The sequence below is a fragment of the Scardinius erythrophthalmus genome, assembly GCF_964197995.2.
Source record: "Scardinius erythrophthalmus genome assembly, chromosome: 14".
Lineage (NCBI taxonomy): Eukaryota > Metazoa > Chordata > Actinopteri > Cypriniformes > Leuciscidae > Scardinius > Scardinius erythrophthalmus.
Window position 1 is genome coordinate 5,868,500 of NC_138234.1, and position 26,055 is coordinate 5,894,554.

At 35.3% G+C, this 26,055-nt stretch overlaps 1 protein-coding gene across 1 annotated transcript; it reads left to right on the forward strand.

Moving 5' to 3' along the window:
• Positions 1-24,679: 24,679 nt before the first annotated feature.
• On the forward strand, positions 24,680-24,943 carry LOC308702397 (cortexin-1-like; the record flags this gene model as incomplete). Its single annotated transcript, XM_081385215.1, has 1 exon — positions 24,680-24,943. One exon carries the CDS (start codon positions 24,680-24,682, stop codon positions 24,941-24,943), a length of 264 nt encoding a protein of 87 aa, XP_081241341.1.
• Positions 24,944-26,055: the final 1,112 nt, after the last annotated feature.

Genomic DNA, 26,055 nt, shown 5'->3' on the forward strand with positions numbered 1-26,055 from the left:
ATCAATCCCATAGACTCACATGTTAAAATGCCCAAATTTACAGCAGAAAAAAATGTGTTTACAGCCTGGTGCAAAAAGTGGTTTTGGTCTATATAGCTAATTTTGCCCTTCATGACAACTGTGAGGGGGGTGAATTTTTTATTTTTTTTATAACTCATCCATTTAAATTATATTAAGCCTTATTGTGCATAATTAAGGGAGTGACAGGTGGATTGCCTCTGTCACTACTAGCCATTTTGTCTGCTGTCTGTTAGCCATCACGTCACCGCAGCTAATCCCGCCTCTTTGCCCAATTTGTTAACCGGGAGTGACACGCTACCAAGATGGCGACGGCCTGCTCCACCCTTTAGGCTTCAAAAATGCTCTTCAGAAACACTACGGGTGACGTCACGGACACTGCGCCCATATATTTTTACAGTCTATGGTTGCATAGCATGTTTGTAAATTTGGGGGCGGAGCTATTAAGATAGGGGCGTGATCCTTTTTGGTAGACGCATGTTTGTTTTGGTGATTTCAAATATTTACCTTTCTTAGAAATCACTTACTAAGTAGCAGGCCTAACATATTAATGCTACTAATTTACATGTTTTTTTTTTCCTAACTAGCATCATATTTGTTTCAATTTAGTCATTTGGGAAAGATCCATGTTATGTAATCGGGCGAATGTGGTTTATTGTTGGCAGCAGATGGCCGATGCTGTCATGAACAGATGGGGGGCCACACTGATCACAGAGGGATGTGTTATGTTGTTATTTCTGAGCAGTCAAAACATAATTTTTATGACACTTCACATAAACCCCTGATGCCGGTGACTCTTTAAATAAAAACTCACGTTTAGTTAATAGTTTTTCTTTTGTTTTGATGTTAAAAAACATTACATTTGTGGTTGAAACTGTCACAATACCAGAAAAACTAAAAATAAAACATATTAAATATTACACATATTATATTTCTATATAGAAGCTGCTATTTCTCTCTATATAATATGTTGTATTTATGTTAAACTATTATTTGTTATTAATATAGGCCTGTAAAAATAATTATTTATTCCGATTATTTTACTAATCTTAATTAAAAAAATATTTAAAATTATTTTTAAATAAACCGATTATTTTATTAATTATTTTATTAACTAAAGTAAATAAAATTGTCCTTGTTAATCATTCTATTTGTTCATGATTTATTATTGATTAGGTATTTATAAAATAGTAGGCTACCACATTCACCCTGCTAGATACAAGTCAAACTCTGTAAATAAATAATAATGAAAGAAATCCCTCTTTTCCTCTGTGATTGGTTTCTGTGGTGTGTGCGGGTTCTTTAAGAGCAGGTCGCGCGCCTGCTCGCGCGCTATCAGTTGGAGCGGCAGCGTGAACGCGCAGTGGCTAAACGCGCCCAAGTTTCGCGCCAGACGCAGATGAGGCGATTCTCCTCACAGATTAGACTTAAGACCATACAGGTGAGTTTTCACATTTTAAATGTCATTTTAATCTGTATTAATAAATATCTGAGGGGGATGTAGATGTGTAAAGCGTTTTGAACGGCATATACGAGAGTAAAGATGAAATTTCAGTTATTTTACGCAGAATACGAACTAAACATATTAGAAGAAATATGAGAAACTTTAATTTATTCGGTCATGTAGAGCCTAAAAATTGAATCTAAACTTAAGGCAGGCAATATTACTGGATGTATTTGCTTAAAGCTGGTCGATATAACGTAGGTTTTAACAGGAAAGTAGTAAAAAGTACCATGTTTGTTGGACATTTACTATGGTAGTACCTTGTTCTCTTTGAAGTACTTATAGTACTTTATGTATGTTTTTGTACGTACCATATATTACCTTGTTTTTTTGTTGCTCATGAATACCGTTCAGTACCATGTACAAAATTGCCATGGGCGCATGGTGTTACCATCCCATATCTTCTAGTTATCATTATTATCACCTTACTATGGTGATCATATTAGTAATATAATATATAAAACTACCATATTTTTCTGGGCATGTACTATAGCAGTACCATAGTATTTTTCCCCACTTTGGAGTACCATGGTTAGCATGTTTCCACCATCAACGTTCAGTTCCATGATCATATTTCTTTTGCATTAATACAAATACTATGCCATTTTCAATACAATTAAATCAAGGTAATATCTAATTTCAGGGTATTTCTACATTTTAAAGGCACAATTGATGGCACATTTCTACATTTGATGATAATGCACTTCATCAAAAATTTACATCTTTTCTCACACCATACACATTATGATTATATATTAAAAACCTTGAGATATAATCAGTATATTATGAAATTCAGCCTACATGCAGCTCTATATCAAACCTAAATTGATGAATTATAAAGTATGGCTTGGAACCAAGTATAAAAAGTCTTCTAAAACAATGCATTAATGTGCTTTTAATGAAATAGGACTATAAAACATAAGCCTAGTTGATATAATGGAGATATTATGGCTCAGATACTTCACTCTGATCTAGGATCATTTTTCACATTATGGAAACTTTTGCTGCTGATCTGCTCCTATTCAATTAGGTCCGTCTCCCATATCCATAAAGCATTGCTGTAAAGTTCAGCGTTATTAATCTTAGTCAGCAAGTACATGGCAGAAACAATTCATGAGGTTTTTGGTGCAAAAATAGTACACGCTTCATTCGAAATTAATTACAGCGTCAGGCAATTACACTCGAAAATTAGCTTGATGTGACGGATGGGGCGTAGCCGTATGATAATGCACATCTTTAGGCCTGATCAGACGAGCGATGTGAATTTAATCACATTTGAATACTTTTTCATTAGTTAATGCACTTATATTCACATTTCCATTTGCGTATTACAGCTGGCAGTGGTTTGCAGAGTTCAGATGAAGACATTTATCACCGGCAACTCTGAAAGCGTTTGATAATCCACACAGGACTGGGATTGATTATTTCAGTTTGTTTAGGTTATAATTTACATTTATGCATTTAACAGATGCTTTTTATCCAAAGCAACTTACAAAAGAGGAACAAACGCCTATTCTTACAATGGCAGGCAGGATTATTAGAAGACTTAGATTAGGACGCAAACTACTCAGTTAACGTAACGTTCTCAGAACGTTCTCTCAGAGTTATGAACAAACGTTCTTCCTGTAATGTCAATAGAATATTCGCTTAAAGTTATCTGGTCTTTAATAATGTTCTCAAAACGTTATTTATATGGTCATTTATCTGTTTTGCAACTTTTTATTTGGATATTCGTCTAACATTTTTCAAATGCTACTACTTGTTTCAGAATGTTCAGAAAACATTCAAAAGCATCAATCCCATAATGTTCGCAAAATTTAGAGCTGCACGATTCTGCATAAATTTAGAATCATGTTTTTTTTTTTGGGTTTCAAAACTACTACAACTAAACAAAATGACATGTAATTTACTAGAGGTTCTGACAAAATTATAATTGCCACAGTCTATTTAAAATATTTATAATATCTGGATGAATTATTTAAAGCCCCCCTGCAGTCAATAATTTTATCCCTTAAAACTCATCTTTGATCACCAATATGACATTTAAACATCTTTTCCTTGAAAAAATGTCTTCATACATTGAATGTAACTCGACACCCGTGCCTCATTTAGTATATGTGGTTCTATGAATATGCAAATGAGCCCCGCCTCCACTCACTCACTCAGCTCAGAGATCCACTGGTTGACTGGTTGCGTGTTTTTGAGACTGTCTTTGGTTCACTGCAGTTTTAAGGAGAAAATACTCAGCAATGGTGTCGACTTATGAATTTACACATGGTTTGTCTTATTAAAAACACCATATAGATGCATAAACAACATTAAAAGCTGGATTTTCTCCACAGGGGGACTTTTAAGAAATTGGTTTTAATGACACTCTCATAAATACTTCATTGTTTCATTACTGAATGAATCAGGGTTTTTTGAACGAGACTCTTGAATGATTCAATGATAAATGCATGTTTTTAACAGTAACTTGTCGCCACCTACTGGTGTAACAGCGTAATTGATACAATCATTATTTGAAGCGCCAAGTTGCTTTCAAAAGATGTTGATCGTAACCGTAGACATCAGTGTTTATATCTGAACTAAAAACTTTTATCCCAGTTCTTCTGTGTTAATATGAATATTTGTAACACAAAAATAACAATACTGTGTGGTTGAGAAGACTTTATGTGAAGCAGTTTCATACTTGTACTATACATGACTCTCTCTGGATCAAACGCAGATCTGAATATTCCGGTTGTGAATAGACACAAGAGAATCATTGTCATTTAGGAATAAGATCGAGTGGGAGTTTGAATCGGGATCGCCATCTTTTAACGAATAATTATATAAGAAATAATGTTTTCATAACGTAATATGAACATTGGCAAAACATTTTGTTATTATAATGGTTTTCAAGTCAGTCCTGTATATGTTCCACCAGACATTTGTTTAGTTTGGGATATATTGGTGAGGCAAAAGGATTTGGGAAAGCTGGATATTAGTTTTAACCTTGTCCTGTTCTTTGCCCCCAGCGCTGGCGCCTCTTTCTCCAGCTTTTTTTTGCCTCTGTTGAAAGATGAATTTGAGCTTTCAGGGCGCTGGCAAAGTGATTGTTGCGTTTGCCTGGAATCAGCATTTTCTTTTCCATCTGTGGTGATTTAATAATCCGTTCTTAATAGCTGTGCTCCTGTACATCTGCGCTGGGATCTCCCATTGTCAAGATTTGCCTGGAATCGTTTTTATCTCCTCCGGCGCCTCCATCTTGCCCTCCCGACGGCGTCACACACTTTTCATCTCATATTTGCTGATGTCTCTCCCCGCGGAGCGAGTGCTGTTCAGTATTCAGTTGCGTGCGCTTGTTTGTCAGCTCACCTCAGGCGACTCTGTCCCACAATCTGCCCTGTGACCTCTGACCCTGCTGGAAAAAGAACTACACACTGGATTTCCAGATTGCGTTCTGTTCGAATTTGATTCGGTTCTAGAGTATTTATTGAATTTGCATGCCAATTTTGCATTTATATGAAAAGGTGTCTCCTTGCTAATGCTGTTGCTTATACTAGGAAACCTTTAGACTTGGTACATTACAGAAATATACATTTTTACATAATTAGCTTTTGATTCAATTGTTCAATTATTATACAAACGTTAACCTGTGAGCTTGAGATTATTTTTTATTGACTCGTTTAAAGGACCGGCTCAAAAAAGTAAATTGTTTTAGAATTGAACACTGAATGCACTGTATGTGTTGATTCACTAAAAAGAACTGATTTAAGTGACTCATTTTTGTGTGAATCGTACTACACTGTATGTGTTGATTCACTAAAAAGAACCAATTTAAATGACTAATTTTGTGTGAATTGTACAGTACTACACTGTATGTGCTGATTCACTAAAAAGAACTGGTTTAAATTACTCATTTTGTGTGAATCGTACATTGATTCACTAAAAATAACCGATTTAAATGACTCATTTTGTGTGAATCGTATGTTGATTCACTAAAAATAACCGATTTAAATGACTCATTTTGTGTGAATCGTACAGTACTACACTGTATGTGCTGATTCACTAAAAAGAACTGGTTTAAATGACTCATTTTGTGTGAATCGTACGTTGATTCACTAAAAATGACCGATTTAAATGACTCATTTTGTGTGAATCGTATGTTGATTCACTAAAAATAAGCGATTTAAATGACTCATTTTGTGTGAATCATACTTCACTGATTGCACTGTATATTTTGATTCACTAAAAAGAACCGATTTAAATGACTAATTTTGTGTGAATCGTACAGTACTACACTGTATGTGCTGATTCACTAAAAAGAACTGGTTTAAATTACTCATTTTGTGTGAATCGTACATTGATTCACTAAAAATAACCGATTTAAATGACTCACTTTTGTGTGAATCGAACTACACTGAATGTGTTGATTCACTAAAAAGAACCGGTTTAAATGACTAATTTTGTGTGAATCGTACAGTACTACACTGTATGTGTTGATTCACTAAGAAGAACCGATTTAAATGACTCATTTTGTGTGAATCGTATGTTGATTCACTAAAAAGAACTGATTTAAATGACTCACTTTTGTGTGAATCGTACGTTGATTCACTAAAAATAAGCGATTTAAATGACTCATTTTGCGTGAATCATACTTCACTGATTGCACTGTATATTTTGATTCACTAAAAATAACCGATTTAAATGACTAATTTTGCGTGAATCGTACAGTACTACACTGTGCTGATTCACTCAAAAGAACTGGTTTAAATGACTCATTTTGTGTGAATTGCACATTAATTCACTAAAAAGAACCGATTTAAATGACTCATTTTGTGTGAATTGTACGATGATTCACTAAAAAGAACCGGTTTAAATGACTCGTTTTGTGTGAATCGTACTACACTGATTGCACTGTATGTTTTGATTCACTTAAAAGAACCGGTTTAAATGAGTTATTTGTTTGTAAATGATAACGTGCTGGTTGCATTGCATGCATTTGATTCACATCACTAAAAGAACTAGTTTAAATGACACATTTTTTGTGTGTGTGTGAATCACACCAGAGTGATTGTGCTGTATTTTTCGATATACCAAAAATAATCAGTTTAAAAGAGTGTTCGTTCATGAAACAAATTATTTTCCTTGCCATTATTTTGTGGTGCACATCTTTCTTTATTTTATTAAAGTACTTTAAAAAATACCTTTAGTCGCTGTTCATCACTGTGTTTTTGATTTAAGCGTGTAGTTTTATTAGTAGCATTTACTGTAAATATAAGTTTATGTAGTAAAGTAGTTCAAAAGTTTTTGTTTCCACAGTTCGCCCTCGTTTGTTCAGGTCCACTAAGGCCCAGCGCTGTCCGACCCGCTCACTCACTGCCATTCCCTCCGTCCATCATCCGCTCCGGCGGCTCAATAATTCATGCTTTGATTTGGGATGTGAATTAAAGACGTCAGGAGTGCTGACACCAACTCCTCTGTCATCCCGTCTAATGCTTTACTGATGTAGACTGATCTAGATCCAGCACTCCTTACAAAGTTTTACTTCACGATACTCCATATGCAAGATTTTTATCTAAATGTCAGTATTTTCACAGAATTATGTTTAAACATGTATATTTTTGAGAAGAAAATACCCACATATATTTTTATTAACATTTTGGGAGTGTGCAATTCAATGGCTCGCTCACTTATTTAATTTTTAAACACTTGTTTGAACGAATTAGTTGAGTGAATGATTCACTGACTCACATTCATAAAGGCAGCGACTTGTTTCGTTGCTAAATAAATCAGTGCTTTTGAACTAATCATTTGAAATAATGATTCAGTCACTCCTTTCCATATATATATATATATATATATATATATATATATTATATAAAAAGTTCATCAAAGTTGTCCTAACTGTGCGTTCACACAGGACGCGAATAGCGCGTCAAATTTGCGCCTGCCGCGTCTAGTTATACGCTTGACCACTTTGTGTTAATACAAAAGTTTGAAGCGAAATTTACGCGCGTCAGAGGTGAAAGTTTCGAAACCCGTTGGCGGCCATCTTTTTTAGATGTTTATCGAGCATTAGCATTAGCATTAATCGAGAGAGTCACCGCTCGTATATGCTCTGGAGATTTTACTGTAAAACAAAATTTAATTTAAACACTAAATTGTGTTTGTTGTCTTTACATTAGATTAATAATGTTTCATATAATCTAGAATAGATATGGAATAAATAGCATTCAATACAAAATGAGTAGGCTATCTCATATATTGAAATCGAGTTTTTATGTGAAAGATTTGCTTTGTTGTGCATTTTTAGTCATATTACAAAATAATTTATTGAGGCCAAAAATAAATAACATAAACTGTCACTTTACCACGTGACAGCAGCAAGCAGGCTCCTGATTGGTTAACGCGGCGTGAATTGACGTAGACGTTCAGATTTTTCAATTCGGGCGGCAGACGCGAATTTGCGTCAAACGCGTGAATGCACAAAAAGCACTAATAAAATCATTCGCGCCAGACGCTCAATTCGCACAATTCGCGCCGAATGAGGCGTATTCGCATCTACTGCGCCGCGCTCTACACTTATTCGAGCCACAGGAATTTTTTATGCGCGTAACGCGTCTTTGCATTGAATTAACATTGAAATCACTCGCGCCTGACGTGCTAATCGCGTCCGGTGTGAACGCACCATTAGACAAGAAAGGGTATTAAACTGGTAGCCTATATTCATAATAATTCATAACTATGATGAATGGTTTTGATCCATTTCAAATGTTGCCTACTATATATGATTTGATGCTCAAGAAACATTTATGATTATTAATGTTAAAACAAAAAAAATCTGGATTCTTTGAATATAAAGTTCAAAAGAACAGAATGAAATTGATCAAAAGTGACAGTAAAGACATTTATAATGTTACTAAAGATTCTATTTTAAATAAATGCTGTTCTTTTGAACTTTCTTTTAAGATCACTCACTGTCTGCTCTTGATTAAATATATCTTTTTTAACTTTAATAAGGACCTAAAAACTAATGTTAGACCTTACCTAATAAGGACCTAAAAACTAATGTTAGACCTTACCTGAAAAGCACAGTTTATTTTTATCTTTATTCACGAACCGTGAGCAATTTGAACCGTTACACCCCTAATATATATGTGTGTGTGTGTGTGTGTATATATATATATATATATATATATATATATATATATATATATATATATATATATATATATATATATATATATACAGGGTTTTTCCTGCATAGAGAATTAGGAGGCGGCCGCCTCCGTCAAATTTCGTGCCGCCTCCCGCTCTCGACAAAACTCGGACAGACAGTCATGGTCACTTTTTCCACCGTGACGGTTCTGTTGCGGTTACCGCTTGTGTCCATTCTCAACCCGTATAAGTGCTGCTGCTGCGCGCTGCACGCGGATAAGTAATAAAACCATTCCATTCCAATTAATCGAGGGTGGATGACAGAAAAATAAATATTTTTGTGTTGAGTTTAATAAAGACACGGAACTCGGTAAAACGCAATGAACGTGCGTCACTTTACTTTCGTTTTCAACAACGTAACGTTAATTCTCTTCATGGAAAACCAATCAAGGAAAACATATCAGGAGGACTCGACAATAACGCTTGTCTGGGACCATATACTTTGTCCGGGACAAGTGTGTTTTTCTTTCTTTCTTTTTTGAAGGGAAAAGTGAGAGAGAATTGTAGCCCATCCGGACAAATGCCCTGATTAAAAAAAAAATGTATATAAAAATATTCCGAATCACCGAAAACGTGAGGATGATTCTGTTTTATTTAATTTAATGTAAGTGGCGATTGATAGCCTATAGTTGATAATATAGGCCTACCTAATGTACTGACGGTAACAAAGTTGCGCTGCTGAGGCTCGTGCTGTTATTTATAACATATTATGGTTAAGAAACAATATATTGCCTAGGCTACACACGATCAGAGTGATGTTTTCCTGAATGCCATCAAGATTGAAACCTCATTCGGAATGAATCAGCCTTGTGAACGAATCGTTTGAATGAATGACTCAATGACTCGCTCATTAAGACGGTTGCCTGCCGCCTCCTACTGGCGGTTTAGTTTCATAAAGTATCATTCTTTTCAACATTCCTTATTTGTATATTCAAAAATATTTAAAATAATCTAATTTAATACAGTTATAATTGTTCAATGTAAATTATTTAATTTGATTGGAAACAGCCTAATGTCTTATTTTAATTGAATATATTGATCAAATTTAAGAATTTAAAAATGAAAGATGGAGCAAACATTTAATAAAATAAAACCTTATAAAGGTACAAAAAATTATTCTGTTTTCAAACAGCGATGTAATGAAACATTGACAATTTACGTTTGAATGGAGTAAAGCCTCTGTTAAGGCTATTAAGGAAATGTAATTTTGCCAAAAGAAGAACTTAATTCTTAAATTCTTAAATTGTTAATTTTTAATTAGCCAACTTCAGTGTGATATGTAACCATATTATCATGCCTAACACTGAGAATTTGAATAATTATAATGTGGTGATCAGATGCAGATATCTAAATCAAAGAATATGGGTGGTTTGCGGGTGGATTTTTTTATTTTTAACAATAGATTCGGGTTACTCAAAGTGCACCAGATTAATGAATTTATCTTTAAAATGTACAAAAAATTATTACGGGGGGGCATGCCCCCGGACCCCCCTAGAGGTACCAACCTCCACCCACAAAAATAATGCCGTAAACACATTAGGCTATATGATGATCTATGAAAAATAACATTTAATCACTTTATTATTAAAATACATTATTAGGATTTTACCACCTCCGCCTCATTTTGAGCCAGGAAAAACCCTGATATATATATATATATATATATATATATATATATATATATATATATATATATATACATACATACATACATGCATACATATGTGTGCGTACACTATTTATTATCCTGTATTCCTGTATAGCTGTACAGGCACTGGAGTTCAAAGCCATCTTTTCCCCTCATTTGGTTTAAATGAGCAGTTATCATGTGGAGCTTGTCTATATTAGTGCTAGTCTCGGCAGCAGGAGAGACGTGTGTGTGTTTGACACTGAGGACCGAAGCTCTTAAAATCGTTCCCATCAGCAGCAGGCCGTCTGTATAGAGGTCCCGCTTCTGACAGATATTGGTGACACGGGCACTTAAGGGAAAATTACACGGCTGTTTTCACGGACAGCCAGCTGGGTCTGCGGTATCCGTGTCATTATGCTGCGCAGCGGCTCAGAGTCACGCCGCTGTTGTTGAATTAGGCTAATAATTCTTCAGTGATACCGCGGAGAACTCTTGTTTTTGTCAACTTTAATAACCTTGTCTAAAACGTCCGCGCTGGACACACACATGTCGTATAGAGAAGTATGAGACTCATATTTCTAATATATTATAAATGTTACATTTTATTACATTACATATACCTTTTATTTTTGCAGTTTATTATGTTTTCGTTCAATTTTATACATCTTTTAAAAAAAAACTTAGTTACTTGTATTTACCAATTAAATTTTCTTTACATTTTATTAAATTTGTACTTTTTTTTTTTTACTATTTGCATGTTTAAAAAAAATAATTTTTACTTAAAAAAAAAAAAGTATTTGTTTAATTTCTTACAATTTATTCACGTTCTATTTTATATGTAATTTATTACAAATTATATATTTCTTTACATTTTATTACATTTTTACGTTCTTCATTATGTATTTTAATAATTTGCGTAATATTTTTTTCATTTTTACTTTAAAAAAGTATTATATATATATATATATATATATATATTACAATTTATTAACATTCTATTTTATATATCTTTTAAACAATTTTACTTTTTTTTTAAATATTATTTTTTTGATTTTATAATTTATTATATTTACGTTCAATTTTATATATCATTTTAAATTTTTACATTTTATCATATTATTTCTAATATTATAAACTTTATTTTAAACTTTTTTTACTTCAAGATTATGTGTTCGTTTATATATATATATATATATATATAATATAATATAATAATATTATTATTATTATATATATATTTTTTTTTTTACATTTTATAATATATTACTTCTACATATCCTTAAATCTAAATCCGGATCTTAATAGTGTGCTCAAATCGTCCTCGCTGGACACACACTGATCGTATGGAGACGTATATGAGATGTCATGTATAAACGCTAATAGACACGTTTTCTTAATCCTGCGAGCCCCATTCCTCAAGGCGTCACACACCCGAGCGGACGCATGAATATCAAACTAGTTTCTCTCCCTCCTGTCCTGGTGTTTCTGGAAGGTCAGCAGTTTGAGGCGTCTTCACGTCTTCTCTTCTTCTTGCCCACTCAGCAAACGCGTGGGGTGAGATTTCTGTCTCCTGCTGTCAAGAGGAGGATTATATAGAGATGACGGCTGTGAACTGAAATAAACCCATTGTAGGACAGTTTGGAAGCGTTCCCGGTGTACATGTACAGCCACAGGGAGGAAAATCACAACTCATTATCTCTTCTTAATATGTCTATTGTTGCTCATAGACAGAATTAGGGTTAGATGGCGATCAACTCGAGCCTTTGCTGAACATGTTCTTCTGTTTCAGTGTCTCAAACTGTGTTCGATTTGCCACGTCAACAATGTTTACCATCAGAAATAATCTCAGAATGTCTTTCCTGCAAAAGGAAATCCTAAAGGTCCTTTCACACTGGACGCGATTTTGACGCACGAATTCACGCAATGGTCTTATATTTTGATCAGCTGTTTGTGTAATGAGCGCTTCCACACCGAACGCGAATGTGCTGCGGCGGGAAAACGACTTCTATTTTTTCCGCTTCGATGTTGATTTTTTTTTTTTTTTTTTTTTTTACTTTTGCAGCGACAGAAAAGGCTTCAGCCAATCACATACTACAAGGACAACGATTTGAAAGACAACGTGTGGCGTAGCATTGCCAACCAACTCGGTTATCTCGACTGTGAGTATGTTGTGTGATAGTTTTAGTCGTTGTATAGTCCTGTGCTGTGTAGGCTAGCAGGCTAAACTACATTTGGGATAGAAAGCTAACACTATTATCGTCAAAGATAGAGACAGAGACTGTGTTTACTTTGAACATGTAACAAAATGTAGTGAGACTATTTAGGGCTGCTTTTAGTACACTATACATTCTTTGTGTGATGTTTACAGTTTCTAGTTGAATGATTTTAACTTGTTACTTTGTGTGTTACATGTAATGTGTATTGACATTACAAAACGCACTGTTTAGTTGAAGACGCAAAAAAAACTGCACATTAGCATACTCCCCTTCAGACTCTCTGTACTTTAAAGGGATACTCCACCGTCTTTTCATATTAAACTGTTATTCCCTTAACTAAGACGAGTTGATACATACCTCTCTCGTCTCGGTGCGTGCACTCAATCACTCTGGCGCGCGGCGAAACTTTGTTCACTCAGTTCATTCAATACGGGCCAAGCAGAGAAGCTACCAAACACCTCCACGTTTTCCCTATTTAAACACAGTTACTTGCGTAGTGTAACTCGACCTAGGACGGTGACACAAAACAAAACGTTGCGCTTTTCTAAGCGTGTAAAATGGATAACTATATTGTATGGCGGAATACCATAGCAAGTGCTTATGAGCACTTCGACTTGGCGGAGTAATATCTTCACTCGTGAAAAATCCTCTCACCGGCCCCCGCTCCCTCTGGTGAAGATATTACTGTGCCGAAGTCGTGAATGGTTTTGACGCGAACTATTCGCTTTTTTGTTTCGCTTTTTAGTTACGCATCTGGTGTGAAAGGGCCTTTATACGTGCGAGTGGATTGAAAATGTTCAAGCGTCCAACTAGACGCGATAGCCGCGAATTTGACGCTCAATTCGCGTGCGGTGTGAACGCAGCATTATAGAAAATATAAATATTAAAGTGAGGCCGCTTCAATATCCCAGTTGTTTCTCTCGAACAGTGATGACATTAGATGGAAAAAGAGAAAAAGATCCTCGCACTGTCACACAAGTCGAGTTATCTGTGGCATTACCTATAGAAAATAAAATAGGACTTCTCTTTAATATATTTAATGTTGTGATCAGATTGAGACTTATGATCTATTTTTTTAATTTTTATTCTTTATTTATTAGATATTACTTTTTGTTTTTGTAAAATTTTATATTGTAATATTTCTGATATTATATTATAAATTCTTTTTTATTTCACATTTTATATGTAGTTTTTTTATGTAGCATTTTTTATTTAATATTTTTACATTTTATTATATTTTTTATACTATATATTTTTATTTTATTACATTTTTTACATTATGTAAAATTTATTATTTAGCTTTTTTTTCCAATTTATTACATTATAAATTTTATTTTACACAGTTTCTTTGATTTTGCTTTTTATTTTTATTTTTTTTATTCACATTATTTAGCCTACATTTAACTTATTACATTAATTTGATATTTTATTTTTCACATTTTACTATAAAATTATGTTCTATTTTATATATATATATATATATATATTAGGGGTGTGCAAAGCAGCCGGTATTTGTATCTGTATTTGTATTTGTTGAGGGGGGAAAAGTATTTGTATTTGTATTCGAGTAAAATTCAAAATAGGTGTAAAAATCCATTTTTTTTGCGTTACACTTCTAATTTACGTTATAGTGTAAGTATTCTTTAATTACATCCATTACAATAATTATGGATATGCAATATTGGTTGATGTTTTTCCATAAATCCAGCAATGAACATGTAACAAGTAACCTACGAACACGTTAATGTTACTCTGTCAACAGCCTATTGTCTAAATTACTGAGCTAGAGCTACTAGTGTTGTCACGGTAGGCTACCAACATTTCAGTATTCGGTACCAATACCAGTGAAAATCCACGGTTCTCTGTACCAATTTCGGTACCAAAGCTTAATTTAGATTAAATTTACATATATTAAAGTGTATATCACGGTTACAAAGATGGAAACTAGTATTAAAACACTTTACAATAAGATTCCATTTGTTAGATAACATTAGATAAAATGACCTAACAATAAACAATAGTTAGGCTATATAGCCTACTGTCGCAATTATTCTCCTTGGGGTTAATTTGAAAATACATTTTTAAAATTAAAAGTTAACATTATTTATGTTAACATTATTTAATGCACAATGAAGTGAACAAACATGACCAATCAAGTGTTTGTATTAAATAACATTCACAAACATTAATTAATGTTGTAAAAATATATTGTTCACTCAATGTGTTTATGTTAGATAACGCATTAAGTAGCCTAATGTTAATGAATGGTATCTTTTTGTAGTGTTACCAAACTATACAGGAGATAAAACGTGTTTTATTTGACTTGACTGTACTTTTATTTAATCCAAAACTGCATTCGTATTTAATTTGAAAAGGGCTTTTTAAACCTGCTAAGAGTTATCCAGCCAAGAATAAGCCTAGAACAGCTTTTCTGACGGACTGAAATTAATGACGGCTTTTTATTTAATTTCTCATCTCCATAAATATATCTAAAGCTAATGCAAGGGCTAGAAATCAATTAATTCTTTGCTGATACTTCCTCGTCATCATGGAGAGCGCAGTTCGCACCGCTTTCTCCTTTCCACAAGCGCTTGCTCTCTCGTGAGTCGTGGCGTCTGTCGTTGCTATGCAACATGGACATAGGCGCGCCTGGAAAAACGAGCGAGCCGCTCGCCTACATTTGAAATCTGCACGCGCAAAAAAAAAACGCGCTATGTGAACGGCCCCTTATGACAACGTGACATTAGCCTAATCCAAAATTATTTCCATATGTGGCTCTTTCCTCCTTTCTTATCAACAAGTGGATTTACAGCCATCACATCAGCAGCGCCGCCGGTCGCCATGTCTCACGCAGCTTTTTGATATAAAGTTTTTCTTGTTCCCGAATACAAATATTTTTTAAAGTATTTGTTTGAAATAAGTATTCGGAAAAAACACATTATTTGTGCCTTTCCGAATACCGTATTCGGGTTCGGCTCCACCCCTAATATATATATATATATATATATATATATATATATATATATATATATATATATATATATATATATATATATATATATATATATATTTAATTATTTGACATTGTATTGTCAGGGAAACATCTTGATGCTTGAGCAGTACAGTACGGTTTTCCATCACACATGACATTTGGAGTTTGTCCCGAGCTCAAGGTGACCCGGACGTTTCCCACAATCCTGCCGATGCGGCGATAGCGATCCGTTATTGATGAATGAACACGGACAAACCGAAATATAAAAGGAAAAATCAAAGAATGTCACCAGTAAGGGCTGTGATGGATGGCATCAGGTCTGTTTCCTGAGACCTGCACATGGCTTCTTCTTTTCAGACCCGTTTTATCTTGATAAACACACACTTGGTTGGACAATTCCAGCAAATCTCATTCATAAGGAAGTGTTTATACGACAAGGATGTGCTAAAAACAGAAAACGATCAAAACGATCCTCGTTATAGTGTCTATAGACACAAATTACATAATCTAAAATGTTTTAGGTCCGATTTTTATTCTAAGGATGTTAATCTTGATGATACTGTATTATTACTTTGTCTTCTGGTGAAATTTCATCTTCACAAAGCCAGAAACATTCACTTTAATCGCAATTTTAGAATGTTCTCCTCTGATATAAAGTCCCGTTTACTTCCTTTAAAGAGCAACTTGCAGGTTAGAAGACCCAACAAGTCAATGTATAGAAAAATAATGTAGGAACTAGATTTTCTTTAAAAAAAAATTATAAATATGCTACAGTGGCTTCTGGAGTCGTTTTTGTGAGAAAATTTTACTTCCGCATCTGAAAATGGGCGTGACGGGCGAGAGTCGTGACGTAGCACGAGGGAGAGCGGTCGATTCACACAACAGGGAAATATGGATTGCAATGACATTTCGGACGCTGAGGAAATTGTTTACGGACCACAGCCATACAATTATGAGCCTGCTAGGCTGCCAAGAGAGCAGGGACAGGCCAGGATTAATGTTAGACAGAACATATTGGAACTTACAATAACAGAAACTAAGCTTTGATCAGGCGTTTGTCATGCTCATTAATATCCGCCCAGACTAACGTTACGTGATATAACTTAGCGGTTTCTCATCGAGAGACAGAGAGATATTTATTCCTGATAAATTTTTTGTTCCATAGGTGCTTGTGTGGGAAATGCGAGGCAATGTTTACAGCTGAGGAAAGTCAGTGTTGCAGGGAGGTGGATGCATACTGGGCCTTAGTGGAAAATGCCAAACTTCCATGGTTGCAGTTAGTGTTACTACAGTAAAGCCATGGTGAATGTTGCTGATCTGTGGACACTGGATAGTTCGTTCATTCATTGCACAATGTTTATTCCTGGTTTTCACGTCAGCGCTGTTTGATTCGTTAATAACGGAGAAATGTGAATATTTCTCACTAGATCTCGCAGCGATGTTATTACTTCAGTGGCGAACTCTTTATTTACCTCGCAGTTAGGCTACAGTGTTGCTTGATCAGGCTCGCGCTGCACTGGTCCAAACTGATAAACGGTCCACACAAACACAATAACGAGTAACTGTTAGCTCAGTTTCGTTCCGCTTACATTGCGTTTGCCAGTTGATGTTGTGCTCGCGCCTACATCCAGCGGGAGAACCCGAAGATGCGTACACTGAAGGAACCGCACTAGCTCTGAGTCTCACCCGGTTCTTACTTCGGTATCCCATGTTGAACTCCTTCATATCGCCGGGACGATAATCATCCGATCTGAAGTGAACGCTACACACGACCGCGTTTTCCGAAGCCGACGCGGAAGAGAAATCCCGTCTCTTCACCTGCACAACCCGCACCCAGGCACAAAAGATAGCACCGTCCTTTTTCCTGTTAGGAAACCGGTGGACTCGATGTCCTGACAGGCTGGAGTTTTTGCAAGCTCCACAAACACATACATTTACCATGACGATGATAAATTGAAATACAAAAACTACTGAAAACACACTGTCTCACGACCGCTCTTACTGAATACCAACCTACTCTGCACTGAGCTGCGGCAGAGCACAGCACACGTCTCCCTCGTGTGACGTAAAATGACGCGATGTTGAAAAAAAAGCGGCTTGTACGAGCAGTCAAAGAAACGCTCACTTTATCTACTAAATTGGTGTCATTATGTCGTTTTAAAACATTTTAAATCCTGCATTATCTTTTCATATGGTATTTTCATACACGGTTATATATTCATTTAGATTTTTTTTTTACCTGCAAGTTGCTCTTTAAGAAAATGTCAAATCCTTTGAACTCAACGGCTTCAACAACATCTATCATCTTTGAGTTTTTCATGATGACAATGTTATATTGTGTTTATTTGTGTAATACTTATAACCACTTGTGGTGATGTCCGTATGACCCCTTTATTTCTTACTGTTAATATCTGTATCCTTTCATTTGCAAAAAAAAAAGTCTAATAACGTAATACGCATGGAGTCACCGTTTTCAGAGATTCACGTTTTTGTAGTTTACGCAGAGATGTCGTTTTTTCACAAACGTGTACTTTGAAACCGTTTTTTTTTTTAAAGTTTGCGTTTTCAGGTCACTGATGTGTAAATGTAAATGAACGGCTGGAACTTGAAAACGGTGGCGTATAAACGAGTTTGATTTCATGAAACCACCATTTGTTTTTCATTACTTTAAATTTTATTTATTAAATTTGTTTTTTAGATAATAAATTATATTTTTATTTTACGTTTTATTATATATTTTATGTTCTGTTTTAAATTCAGCATTTTTATTTTAATTTATTATATTTTTCATTTTACAATTTCATGTTTTTATGCTCGGTTTCATATTATTTAGCCATTTTTTATTTATGTGATTTTTATTTTAAATTATTATATATTTTATGTTCAGGTTTTTTTTTGTATTTGTTTATTACTTAGCCTTTTTATTTGACTTTATTTATAGTATATTATATTATATTATATTATATTTTTCATTTTCCCCTCAATTTTATACATTTTTATTTTTGAATTTTACACTTCTCGTTCAAATCTTTATCTTGATAAACACCCGAATTTAACCCCATTCTCTCTTAGCCCTCGTTTCGGTTCGGTTTGAAGCCAACCACCTTCATTTCTCATCCGATTGTGGCCTCTAATTAGTTTTCGAGAGGCTTTTCGGGACAAATAATGACAAATTCGTGTGTTCGGCGCGTCACGACTCCAGCGGGGGTCAGTGAATAATGGGATCGGCTTCAGTCGTTTTCCTCGGAGGCTGAAATGAAAGCAAAAACACGCTGGCGTTTCCTCCCCGAGGAGCCGGTTAATGAAATGCAGTTTGTTTGGCCCTCGACACGGACTCTAACGGCAGTAAATGAGCGTCCCAGAGGCTCCGAGGCGCGTCACCGATTCACTGAGGGTCATTATGAACGCGAGGAACAGCAGAATAAAAGGATGAGCGAGAGTCTGGCTCAAACACGCACAGGCTCGAGTTGCTGCCGTAATGGAAAACATGATGCCGAACCTGAGGATCTGGCAACCGGCCTTGTTATTGGAAAAAAGAGGCATTGCCGCCCTGATAAATGTTGTTAAAGGTCCTTCTCTGTGATTTGCATGGAGACACGCTGGCGATTCCTCAAGCGCTCGTCTCTGAGTGAGTTCAGTCAAACCGAGTTCAGAGGGGAGTCGTTGAGAGGGTTTAATGTCCTCTGTTTGTGACCTGTGATTTTCGGAGACCTGCTGGGGCACCATCTGCTCGAGCACGAATGCTTAATCCACCGGCGTGTGAAATATAAAACACATAACATTACGCTTTAACATCTCAACAGTGCCTCAAGGTCACACACAGAGCTTTTCTCACATTTCTCTTCTCGAGGTTCAGAAGTATCAATATGAGCTTTAACATTCGTCATCAAACTCTCAGACTCCTGCATGCGAATCACCCCAGATAAGATGATCGCGTATCTTTATTAGTAGTAGATAAGATAACCATATACATTTTGGTAAATATTAACATTTATACACATATTTATACAGCATATTTTTATTAGATTTATTTATTTAATAATGAAAAATGCAATTAATAAATGAAAGCATGTTGAATAAATTTATTGCATGTTTATTAGTACTAGTGATGGGTCGTTCGCGAATGAGCCGGATCTAAGAGCCGGCTCTTGTCGGTGAACGACGGGAGCCGGCTCGCATGTCTGAAGAGCCGACTCTATATTTAAAAATATAGCCTATATAAATTAAATCATTATGTAGGCTAATAATGAAATAATGAATGATTTTAATTGCATTTAAAATAATTGACTAATTCAAAAACATAATTATATAGGCCTAAAGGCGCACACACATTTGTTTCGACTGTCTGATCAGCCTCACATTCTGTTCCTGTCAATCATACACGCGATGTCAACCAATTAAACTGCATGAGGGAGGGCAGAGCAAACTCACACACACACACACACACACACACACACAATAGAGATGCGGAAAAACCGCGGATCAGGCGGATGATGTGACGAAAAATAATATTTTAATTAAATTCGGGCGGGCGGCGGTTGAACCAATCAAATGAAAAAAGTTTCAATAGTAGGGTAGACTGTGTACAGTTGAGACACTTTTTGAGTTTTGATTTTTCACACAAAAATACATACGGAAAAGAATTGAATTTTCACATGAAATGCCACATGACATTACATTAGCATGTAGACTAATGTATTATCAATCAATAATACCCATAAGTAGTTTACATTTTCCACAATTAGCGAATAAAAATAAGGTGCTTTTTGTGTCAACTCTGTCTCAACTGTACCTATGTACGGGACAGTTGAGACAGTACTATGGTACAGTTGAGACACCCATTTTTAATGAGGGAAATGTAACTAAATGTTCATTGCAAATATAATAAAAAAAGACTAATGAAGAGATGAAGCTCTTTTCTTTTTTTTCACATATCAGGCCAGTGAAGCAACAGAATCTTGAACTTCTCAGCTACCTTCCTAATTGATATGCCCTCATCTACAACTTTTGCGGCCCTCTCTAAATGGTCTCCTGGCATTCCCTATTTGTTGTCCTAGCTCTCGTGCGGGGCATCCTGCACAAGAATAAGATAACTTGCTAGGTTATCTTTCTAACATGCATGTTAGAAAAATATATTCATTAATAACATACAGTTAAATATAATAAATATGAAATTGTATTTTTAATTGCGTCCTATGCTGGCCAATTATGACGTTTAACCTGCTATCATAACACTGAACAAATAAACAGCGTGTTTTGTAATATAACTCTATTGGGGTACGGTTGAGACACTAGTGTCTCAACTATCCCCCGCTGGCCACTTCGCACATTTCTCTAGATTTTGCATTGAGCTTGCATGACTCATTACCATGGAATATACCAATTTTTAGGGCACAGAATAATGTTTGTAATGGTACCAGTTACGTTTAACAGTCACATAAGGATAATAAGTTATTCATAGTTGAGTGCGCAAAAAACGATGCAAGCCTTCCCTTAGAAAAAAAAACTTTTGCAGATATCTTCTGATCTGAGACGCGTCCAGTCTTCAGATTTTGCAGGATAAAAGAGGACACTAATACGCATGTGCACAGCAAAAATCACAACTTGTGCATGCTGCGCGCGCAAGTTATTTAAGGTGTCTCAACTGTACCTATGTCTCAACTGTACACAGTCTACCCTACAGCTGTCAGTACTATTGGAGGAGGCCGTCTGGGTTATTTTGTTTCGATATTAATTATATTTTAAAACAGCCAATCGTAGCCTACCACTGTGGAATAGGCATTTAAAAGAGAGACAGATCATGGTCTGATATGACTCAGAAATGACATCGGGCAATTGCAGCGCAAGATGTTCAGAAGAACGCAAGAGCTGAACTTCTACAAGCTCAATAATATCCACATTAAAAAGTAAAAAAAGAAGGTACGAAAAATAGTCAGTCATAACTTTGCCAATTAATTAGATGTGCAAGGCAAGCAGGCTAGTTTTTGGGTTGTTATGGACAATTAAAAATGTGAATATTCACGTTGCACAGTTGTGTGGTGGACTTTAAGCGAGTTAAAACATATTTTTTAAAGAGCCGTTTGTGAGTCAAAAAGAGCCGGCTCTTTTCAGTGAGCTGAGTCAAACGAGCCGGCTCACGAAAAAGAGCCGGAATGCCCATCACTAATTAGTACTATGTATTTATTTATAATGACATACAAATTATGATGAAATGCATAGAGATAACATGCTTAGTATTTATATATTTAATAATTAATTAATTAAATGCTAATAATTAAACAATTTACAGCATGTTATATTATGAATTAATAAAAATACAATAATTTATCTTCATTTCAAAATATACTTCACTATATACATAATTATTAGTAGTATTGAATGAATAAATAAAATATGTAGCCTATTATGTATGTATTATAACATTTTTAGCATTTTATTAATTTCATTACAATAATAATTATATGAATGCAAAATTAATAACAATTGCATATTTTATTAGTATTATTTGTTATGTGCAATTTTATTTATTCATTTGATGGTGATGATTAATAATATGAATATTAAATATCTTCATCTATATATATATATATATATATATATATATATATATATATATATATATATATATATATATATATATATATATATAAAACATAATTAATATTAAATGAAATATGTATTGTAACTATTTTTTAGCATTTTATTTATTCATTTCATTATAATAATAATTATATGAATACAAATACAAAAAAGAATAACAATATAATTTATAGCATATTTTACTAGTAGTATTTTATGAATACATTTTTTTAAATGTATTTATTTGTGATTTATTCTTCCATTATGACGTGTTCTCTGAGTGTTTGTCTCTGTTCAGTGAGTCTGATGAAGCCCTGATTGATTAAGTCCCGTTGATGAAGTGGCCGAGAGAGAGAGAGAGACCGTTGTCTGTGCGCCACACAGATCTTCACATCTTCCTCTCATCCATCATGACACTGAGACGCGTCCATTCAGCGCCAGCGACTTCTGTGCCCACCATCCATCTTTCCCTCGTCTTTGTCCGATCGCTTTAATCACGCCGTCGCTGTTCAGCTTTAAGATAATCGTCTGCTGACATTTCGTATCCTGTGATCCCAGACTAGCGACAGCCTAACTTGTATTATTCATGAATGGTTGTTTGGTTTCCTCCAACAGTCGGCTAATGCTTCGTTAAAACGCTTCACTGACGTATAAAGACGACATTTACAACATACAGTTTTGCTGGTATCACCGTTTTGTAATCAGTTTCACCATTACGCAGAATGTCAGGGTAATTATGGGAGTTTTGATTGGATTCGTTGAAACACTCATTCACTCAGTCCTATTTGATGATTGACTCTTAAAGCCTCCACATCATTAACATGATTAACACCGTACTGAAAAACCTGCTATATGATTTTCATGTCCTCAAGTCTTTTCTGGAAATATGACTTTTTATAGCATATCATATATCTGAAATATTACATTTTTGAAGAGAAATCTTTGTTGACTTATTTCACTCAGGGTTATTTTAGTTAACTGGACCTAAAACCATTAAAAATATATTTTTTGTTGTTGTTTGAAATAAAATAAATATATAATATATAAAAACTTATTTTATTTCAACTAGTTGCCATGCCAATATTTCTCTTTTTCATTTAGTTTAACTTGATCTACTAAAATAACTAAAACTGAAATAAGTCATATTTTATAAAAACAAATGTCTAAAAAACTTGTTTTATAAAAATGACAAAAACACAACAAAATGACAGTTTAAAATAAAACAAAAACGAAAAATATAAAATATTATAACACTGATTTCATTTTTATATGGTTATATTGTTAATGTTTTATATTTACATTGATATTTCAAAGTAAAAAATTACTCTAACGCATGTTTTAAAGAAAATATATGCGTGTTATTTGTATTAATATTCGTAATACATTTATTTATATGGATATAAATTGAAATGGTTCAAATATTTATAATACATTATTTTTCAGTTTAGATTAATATGCATTAAAAAAATGTTTTTGTGTGTTCATCTAAATAGTGTTACTTACAAGTAATAAATTGTATATAAAACATGCCTTGATTATTTCTTACTTGATTCTTTTTTCTTCAGAACTTCCAAAAAACTAAACATGAAAAATTTACTTATTTTATATATTTTGTGTTAAGATTCAGTAGACAGTCCTTTAAGGTAAAAAAAACTTTTGAAAAGCATATAATATTGCTTCATTTTGAGGTTTTGGGTTGAAACAGCTAATGGTCATGCCACTAAGCTGAATTAAATGTTGAATATGTGTATGTTGTGTGTTAACAGGTTGAAGTGCAACAGACCAGAGGCCGAACACACTGCAGCGAAGGCGTCATTTCCTTGACTCTGTGCCGTCCGCCTACATCTGATCCCAACCCGATCGATAGTACCAACCTTGCAAGACGTTTCTGTGTGAGAAAACGCGTTCAGAGGCAAGCAAGAAGGAGCAGATCATCTGATTTACCAACCTAATGGACAGACAGCGGCTCACTACTCAAACTGGCTCTGCAAACGGCTCATTTAATGCGGTTCACATGTTGATCTAGTGATCCGATAAGGTGCCTGAAATTCTTCTGTCTGCCACTTTCTGCACAAGCCAGAAATGAGAAACTTGCCGTCGGTGCAAATTTTGCTTTAGTGTAAAGTGGCGCCCAACGTGGGGCACAACACCTGCATACCGCGTCCCATCTGGATCCAATTAGCCCTAGCCCTGCAGCGAAGAGGAACGAGTGTGTGACTCGAGTCCCTGCACGAGCTGCTGTTTTTATCCACCGTGGCAGCCTGTTGTGTCATGTCCCATCGACTTGCGCCGTGCCACTTGAGGGTCAGATCAGATGTGACAGGTCTGAAATAAACAGGCCTGTCGTTTTGAGCAGCAAAGTCCCGGATTGCTCCACTTGTGTCAGTTTGCGTGTCCGTCACGCGGGCAGAAGTGTCGGGAGGGTTGACTTTGGCCTCGGTTGTCCACATCGAGGTCACTGTACCAATCTGGCCAACCTCTCAGTCCAACCCACCCTCCAGACAGCTTGCAAGTTCTGCCGTCGCCCTCCCTGGAGGATGAGCGATGTGTCCACACTGGACTATGAGCTGCTTTTGCCGGGGCCTTCATTCGCTGGGGTTCCCAGCAGCCCACCTTTTGGAGGAGACTCCGAACAAAGGACGGCCTTCGCGTTCGTTGGTCTCCTGATGCTGTTTTTGATTTTCCTGTTGGTGCGTTGCTTCCGGATATTGCTGGATCCCTACAGCCGAATGCCCGCTTCCTCTTGGACCGATCATAAGGACGGCTTCGAGCGGGGCCAGTTTGACTATGCCTTGGTGTAGTCGCATGACCGAGAGAGCCTTAGCCCAACCTGTAGCTCATGGCGCCGACTACGCCAAAGGCAAAGCACCTTGAAAGTCGCGCGTCAATGTACGCTACTTCCCCAACACATCTTAATTAACAGGGTCGTCCATTTCCTCCGCTGTAGCTACATCCTCAGGACGGTCTACAAGGTCTACAACGAATGCACGCGGAGCATGAAGTCAGTGGTTCAAGGTGCCCAACACGACACTCACTGTGAACTGTTACTACCCTTCACAAAGTCGACGACTGTACATATTTCATTGTTGATGTAGATATATCTTAATTGTAAAAGAGGATGAATCTTCTCAATGGACCTTAGTAGGTGGCATATTTAATTTAACACAACTGAAAATAAGGATAGATGATGCACCATCGATCGTTCAGCCAATGAAACATTGATAAAAATGTATTTACAAGTACAAAAAGGGAATTCAGTAACACTTTTGTGTTAAGAGGAACTTTAATAGTTTCAAAAAAACCGTCAGGTTTCCTCAGGGTGCACAACAGACACAATGCATGAAGATTTTAAAACATCTACATTTCGAGTTACTCAAACGAAGAAAGTTTACAAGCTCCACTCAAGCCGTCACACTAATAGGTAAAAAGGTTAATTATCGAAATGAAACAGTCACCCAATCAGAACACATCCTCATCAAATGTGCATGTTTTACACATTTCTACATTATAAAAAATTGAGTCATCAAATAACAAGGTCACATCTTCCATTTATAAAAAAAACAAAAAAAAAAACAGATTCATACAATAAACAACATCACAGAAACTTTAAGACAAAAGTCCTCATTCATACCTTTTGGAAACCAAAAAGCCTCTTGTTTTTTCCTCACATAATCAGTGTTTCCATCTCTTGTACTCTGTTTTATCTTTTCAATACCAAGAAAGAAAAAAGATGATTTTTATGGTTACATAAGTCTTGCAACATGACTCTTTCGATCCTTTCCATTTATTGCACTTCTATGTTCTCTTATCCTCTCTTTTAATGAACACATATTATTACATGGACATTGAATCATATAAATCACATTTTTTTGTCTTGCATGTTATAAAACTCTCTCTCTCTCTCTCTCTCTCT